Below are 7,124 nucleotides of genomic sequence, written 5' to 3'. Positions count from 1 at the left end.
ACCACCCGTCGCCTAGCAAAGTGTCAAAAACTTGATGACCCTCCCCCCAAAAGAAAAAAGTGATATAGTACAGGTAGTCCTTGACTTACAACAGTTTGCTTTGTGACAAAAGTTACAATGGCACTGAAAAAAGTGCCCCCCCCAGGGCACAGCCGAGGAAGACACCTGCCTGCCCGCCCGGGGCGCTCTTCCTCCTGTCCGAGGTTTTCATTGTTGTGAGCATTTCTGTTGAGGATAGGCGGTGGGGGTGGGGTGGGGGGTGTTTGGTTTTCATTCCCCCCCCCCCTCTGCTGGGTGGTTGCAACAGGTTTTGGTCCCTTCCCATGACCCTGGGACACTGTGACCGTCATAAATATGAATCGGTTGCCAAGCCTCTGAATGTAAATCACAAGACCCTGGAGAGGCTGCAACATTCCAGCTGATCGGCGTTTCTTCTGGGCTCAGCAGAAGCGTCAGGATCAGCGCTACTTTCCAGCTGATTGGTGCTTCTTCAGGGCTCAGCAGAAGCGCCAGGATCAGTGCTGAGCTCCAGCTGGAGCCTGGCGCTGATCCTGGTGCTTCCGCTGAGTCCTGACAGCCCTGCAGCTCCAGCCGTCTCTCGCTCAGGCTTGTGCGGTGCTGCCACCGGTTCAGCTCATTCCCCTCCCCCCCTGCTACCCCTTTTCTAGGATGGTCGCGCACTACCTGCCAGGGGCCCATGGACCACAGGGGGTACCCGTACCCTGGTTGAAAAGCCCTGGACTATTAATCTTTAAAAAGGGGTTCTAAAAGAGTTTGGGCTGTCTGCAGAACCAAACCTGAATTGCAGCCAGGCGTCTCTCTTCTCCAAAGCACCCTGGACTAGGGCGAAGTTGGCTGTTGAGGCGGCCAGGGCTCTTGGACTACACTGCAAGGGCGTTGTACCAAACGACAGCCCCCCCCTTTGCCCAGGGGTGGGACCGCTTCCCTCCACCCACCGAAGCCCCCCTAGGACCTCCGCTTCAGCTCAGGGTCCGCCTTCTCCGCCTTTTCTCGTTTCCCACTCCAACAAGGGGCGAGCATCCCCCGGGAGACCCCCTGCTTCTCGTGCCGGGAGGGAGGGAGCGAGCATGTATGCGTGTGAACGCAGTCCCGGGGCTCCCGGATCCTCGACGAGCCGGTGGCTTTGCCCGGTCGGAGGGGCTGCCGCTCCCGCCTGCCGTCTCCTCACCGGGTCTCCCCCCCCCCCGCGGGTGGGTGTGTCGGCGCTTCATTGACACTTTTGGCCGGCTTTGGCTCGACGTCAGGGGGGCGTGACCAATCAGCGCCCGGGAGCCGGCGCCTCCGGAGTCCCGTCCCCCTCTGGCCACGGGTCAGGTGACGCGCCCACTCGCCTATTTAGGAGGGACCCCCGCCCTCCCCCCGCCCCGCTCCCTCTCCAGCCCCACCGAAGAGGAGGCGCCGGACGCGCTGCTGCTGCTGCTGCTCCGGGGACGCTCGCGCGCGCCTGGACTCCTCTGCCTCTTCTTCTTCTTCTTCCTCCTCTTCTTCTTCCTCCTCCTCCTCCTCCTCTTCTCTTCCTCCTCTTGTTCTTCTTTTTCCTCTTCTTCTTTCTCCTCGCCTCGCGCTGCCCACGTTGCTCCTGCCAGCCCAGCCCAGCGCGGCAGCCGAGCGGAGCCCTGCCGGAGCGCGGAGCGAGCCATGCGCGCCTGCCCCTTCCTCCTCCTCCTGCTGCTGCCGCTCCTGCTCAGCCTCGGGCGCATCGCCGCTGTCCGGGACGCAGCGGGCGCGGGGCCGGAGCGCCGCCCAGGTAAGGGGGGCGCTGCCCGGCCTCGGGAGCTCCGCCGGGGGGTCGCCCTTCGGGGAAGGTCCGCGCGTCCTCGGATGCACCCGGCCCGAGCAAGGACTCGGTCAGCTCCGGGATGCCAGACCCGGCCCGGCTTCTCCCGTCGCCGGAGCCCAGCGAGGCACCTGGCGGGCGCGGAAGGGGCGAGGCGGCTTCCCTGGAGGAGTCTCCGCTGGATCGGAGCTTTTTCCCCCTCGAGGGATCCTTTGGGGGTCGGGGGGGGGGAGATGGAAGGGGGGATTGGGGGGGGGAGTCGAGAGGCGGGGAGCTGTTAATCTGGCGATGCACGTGAGAACTCGAGCCAACCCGGGTTCGACGCTCGGGCGAAGGAACCGCCCGGGACGAGCGGCGCTTCGGGCTCCCTCGCGTAAAATCGCCCTGCCCGGACCCGGCCTTTCCCCCCCTCCTCCTCCTCCTCCCCCGCCCCCGGGAACCGCTTCCTTGGGGAAATAGCAGCGGGGCTGTTCTGCCCCTTGGGCGCGGGAAGCGCGAGGTTCGACCTTGGAGTTTGCGGCCACGTGTTCCCGGGGCGCATTCACACAGCGCCGGGCGCTCGGTCTCCGCCCCGGACCCTCCGATAGGAGGCTGCAATTCCGCAGCTCGTCTTGGGGTTCGAGAGTCACCGGTGGCGGCGACTGGCGGCGCGCGGGGGTCCCGGAGCCCCGGCCTGGCCACGCTTTAGGGGAGCCGCCAGCCCCGAGTGGGAGACTCCCCTAGTTGCGCCGAGACCCCAAGCGAGCGGATCGTATGATGTGACGTGAAGCGGGATGATAGGATCGCTTCTAAATCTAGGGTAACTCTATCGGTGGTCTTAGTTGAGTCAGGTGTTTGCTGACGTTTGCGGATTTCTGCTCTCCGTTTGTAAGTAATAGATTCACGATTTCAAATAGTTGGAGACGTTCGCCCAGCTAAAGCTAAAAAGGGAGATGCTAGATGCTAGCTGTGCTGACTCAGGAATTCTGGGAATTGAATGTCCATGAGTCATAAAAGAGCCGAGGTTGCCTACCCCTGTGCTAGACAGACTAAACGCAGGGGTGGGGAACCTTGGCTCTTTTATGACTGGTGGACTTCAACTCCCAGAATTCCTGAGCCAGCCTGGCTCAGCTTGGAAACCTCTCCCTTTTCCCTCAGCATGGATGGCTCAGGAATTCTGGGAGTTGAAGTCCACGAGTCATAAAAGAGCCAAGGTAGCCTACCCCTGGACTAGAGGTTCTCCTGCTCCAGCAGGGGGCTAGACTAGAAGACCTCCCAGGTCCCTTCCAGCCCTATTCTATTCCATTCCATTGGTAGCAAAATTGTAGTTTACCCTGCTTTGCAGGCAGTATTAAATTGCATTGTCATAATAGCAAAATGTGCGTGAGGCCTTATTTTTAAAATTGTCTTATGGCACCAACTCCTCTTGAATTCCGTTGTCTGATCAGTAGGTTCTCCTGGTGTTTTTCTTTCCCCCTTTGGAGTTCGTTCGTTCATTCATTCATTCATTGCACATCCTCAGAAGTGGACGGCTATTGACAAATGCCGTGTCTTATGTAAAATTCAGAATTTCTGCTACTCCTCCATGTTTTTGCTTGTGTGCGGCTTGGTCAGTTGAACAAATTTTGCAGTTGATGGTCTGCACCTCAAAACCGCATGACACAACATGCCACGTTATAACACTGATGCCATAAACCATGGTTTAGATCAGTGTTTCCCAAACTTGACAATTTTAAGGCATGAGGACTTCAACTCCCAGAATTCCACAGCCAGCAACGCTGGCTGTGGAATTCTGGGAGTTGAAGTCCACATGCCTTAAAATTGTCAAGTTTGGGAAACACTGGTTTAGATAAAGCTGAGTTTGTGAGTTATTGAGATGAAGGTGGATTCCTTTGCCAACTGAGCCTAACACATCTTCTCTCCGGCTTTTATTGGACAGGCGCTATTTATGCGGTTGCTTCACTCGATCCGAAGTGCTGCCCAAGGCAACAAGTATACTAAGATAAGATAAGATAACCTTTATTGCCATTTTTTATACTGTGGGCACAATGGCACACATCAAAAATGAAATTTAGTTCATATCTCCTGGATGAATCCTTCTGTTGACCTCCATATTCTTGGGATTTAGAGAGAACTTTGGAGAAGTCCTTTCCAGGAAAAGTTATCTCTTTGATTTGTGTTGAGTCTAGGCTGTTCAACAAGTTTTATGACTACAAGGGGTAGGAGAGCCACAGACAATAATCCAGGTGCCGCTATAGGTAGTGTAATAACCCTTAATTGAAGCTGTATATTGCTATTTCAACTTCTGTTATCTATTTGCAAATTAAGCTGAGGTTTTTGTAAGGTTGCTGCCACACAGGTGCAAGTATAGACCTGTCTCGCCTCTGCTCCTCTGATGTGATGCTTCTCATGATGCTTCTGGGGCTCAAAGCCACAAAAAGACCCCGTTTGACTTCTGATCAAAAGAACTGGCATCGATCAAAAGCAAGTCTGCCTACATCAGGGGTGGGGAACCTTGGCTCTTTTATGACTGGTGGACTTCAATTCCCAGAATTCCTGAGCCAGCCTGGCTCAGCTTGGAAACCTCTCCCTTTCCCCTCAGCATGGCTGGCTCAGGAATTCTGGGAGTTGAAGTCCACCAGTCATATGAAAGAGCCAAGGTTGCCTACCCCTGCTCAAATGCCTGAATTTTGATCACGTGACTGTGAGGAAAAAATATTTAAAATATTTAAAACAGGGGTCTTCAAACGTGGCCCTTTTATAACTGGTGGACTTCAACTCCCAGAATTCCTGAGCCAGCCATGCTGAAGGGAAAGGGAGAGGTTTCCAAGCTGAGCCAGGCTGGCTCAGGAATTCTGGGAGTTGGTCCACCAGTCATAAAAGAGCCAAGGTTGCCTACCCCTGGCCTACGCCTAGCATTCCTAATATAATTAATAATATAATATTACTGAGTAGAGGTAGTCCTCAACTTACAGCGGTTCACTTGATGACCTGTGGTCACGTGATTTACATTCAGATGCTTGACAACTGACTCACGTTTATGACGGTCGCAGCGTCCCTTGGGTCACGTGATCCCCTTTTGCAACCTTCTGACGAGCAAAATCAATGGGGAGGCCAGATTCACTTAACAACCGTGTTACTAATTTAACAACTGCAATGATTCCCTTAATGACTGTGGCGAGAAAAGTCCTAACATGGGACAAAACTCAAATTTCTCACTTAGCAACCTAAATTTTGGGCTCAACTGTGGTCGTAAGTTGAGGACTACCTGTATATAATATAATGATATAATATTATTGAGCATAATCAATACAGGTAATCCTCAACTTACAACAGTTTGTTTAGTGTACACTCTGCCTCCCTTCTGCAGGTGTTGTGGCCTGTGGTATTCCAGGACACAATTGTACAAAGTCTGCATGCAATTAGCCAGTGTGTATTTGGCAGCATGCTAAGGATGCCCACAGTGTCTGACTTGTACGCACTTGGAACAAGCAGGCCATCGGCCGAATCCCTATTGGATGTAAATCATCATCATCATCATCATCATCATAATGTTGGAAGGGATCTTGGAGGTCATCTAGTCCAACCCCCTGCTCAGGCAGGAAACCCTACAACATTTTGGACAAATGGCTGTCCAGTCTCTTCTTAAAAGCTTTCAGTGTTGAAGCATTCACTGCTTCTGGAGGCAGGTTGTTCCACTGGTTAATTGTTCTAACTGTCAGGAAGTTTCTCCTTAGTTCTAGGTTGTTTCTCTCCTTGATGAGTTTCCATCCGTCCTGCCTTCAGGGGCTTCCTTAAATATCTAGCCTGCCCTCTGGTGTGCTAAATTTAGTTGGGGTGAATTCCCCATTATATTAGCTTCTGTTTCCAAATATTAGGCAACTATAGCAAATGGCTTGATTGAATCACCCAAAAAATAGGTTGCATAAATGCTGTCATGCAACACACTTTGAAAAGAGGCTTTGATTGGGCAATCTCAGCTCCATCTGGACTTTTTAATTTCTTCTGACACCCCTTTTTTGGGACCTCAGCACACCTCTCAAGGTGAAATCCCCAAATATTGTATTTCCCCTGAAACCTTGTGCCCTCTCGAGCTACAGAACCAGTGAAGTTACAACAGTCTAAACATCCCCCCCCCAGAAGCCTTCAAGGTTACTGGGGGGAAAACAATAAGAGAACTTCCACAAAATACAGCTAGTCCTCAACTTACTATTTGTTTAGTGGTCGTTCAAAATTAGAAAGGCAGTGAAAATGTGACTAACAACCAGTCCCCGTACTTATGACGGTTGCGGCATCCCTAAAATTTGGGCACTTAACAACCAGCTTGTATTTATGATGGTCGCAACATCCCAGAGTCATGTGATCACCATTTGTGACCTTCCCAGCCGGTTTCCGACAAACAAGGTCCACGACTGTGGGATCTGCTTAACAATTGCAGTGATTTGCTTAACAAATCCAATAGGCCAGGGGTGGGCAACCTTGGCTTTTTTATGACTCGTGGACTTCAGCTCCCAGAATTCCTCAGCCAGCCATGCTGAGGGGAAAGGGAGAGGTTTCCATGCTGAGCCAGGCTGGCTCAGGAATTCTGGGAGTTGAAGTCTACCAGTCATAAAAGAGCCAAGGTTGCCTACCCTTGTCCTAGGCTCATAAAATTGGGCATAACTCACTGAATAACCACTTTCTTAGCAACAGAAATTCTGGTCCCAGTTGTGGTTGAAAGTCAAGGACCGCCTGCACTGAAAACCCTTCCTACCAACACCTCTTTTGATCACTGACATGCACCTCGGAGCTGCTTGTAGTGTCACAATTAAAGCACAAGGTTGCTGGGTCAGTCCAGACTAACTACTGCTTCGTGTGCATGCTCAACTCCACCCTGTTCCCATTTTGCAACTTGTAAGCCTACGAGAACAAAAACAGCAACTGTGAGAGGGACCTTGGAGTCCTTGTGGATAATCACTTGACTGTTAGCCAGCCGTGTGCAGCAGCAACCCAAAAAGATAACACAATCCTGGGTTGTATAAACAGAGGCATAGAATCAAGATCACGCAGAGTATTAGTACTGCTTTACAAAACCCTAGTGAGGGCACACCTGGAATACTCCAGCCAGTTCTGGTCACCATATCACAAAAAAGACGTTGAGAGTTTGGAAAAAGTGCAGAGAAGAACAACTAAGAGGATCCAAGGCGTGGAGACCAAAACATACGAAGAACAGCTGCGGGACTTAGGTTTGGCTGGTCTAAAGAAGAGAAGAAATAGGGGAGACATGTTAGCAGTGTTCCAGTATCTGAGGGGCTGCCACAAAGAAGAGGAGGGAGTCACGTTATTCTCCAAAGTACCAGAGGGCAGG

At 52.3% G+C, this 7,124-nt stretch overlaps 1 protein-coding gene across 2 annotated transcripts in view; it reads left to right on the top strand.

Moving 5' to 3' along the window:
- Nucleotides 1–1,366: 1,366 nt before the first annotated feature.
- LIPG (lipase G, endothelial type) overlaps nt 1,367–7,124 on the top strand; it is a 35,009-nt gene continuing 29,251 nt past the window's right edge. For both annotated transcript variants that reach the window (XR_005559245.1, XM_039364108.1), the window contains exon 1: nt 1,367–1,768. Coding sequence is in view for 1 of the 2 variants with exons in the window: in XM_039364108.1 (XP_039220042.1) it covers nt 1,660–1,768 (109 nt within the window). In the remaining variant the exon portion in view is untranslated. The remainder of the gene's footprint in view (nt 1,769–7,124) is intronic.

The sequence above is a fragment of the Crotalus tigris genome, unplaced genomic scaffold (genome assembly GCF_016545835.1).
Source record: "Crotalus tigris isolate CLP2741 ecotype Arizona unplaced genomic scaffold, ASM1654583v1 scf7180000019651.407290, whole genome shotgun sequence".
Classification (NCBI taxonomy): domain Eukaryota; kingdom Metazoa; phylum Chordata; class Lepidosauria; order Squamata; family Viperidae; genus Crotalus; species Crotalus tigris.
This window is presented reverse-complemented; position numbering and strand designations above follow the sequence as displayed.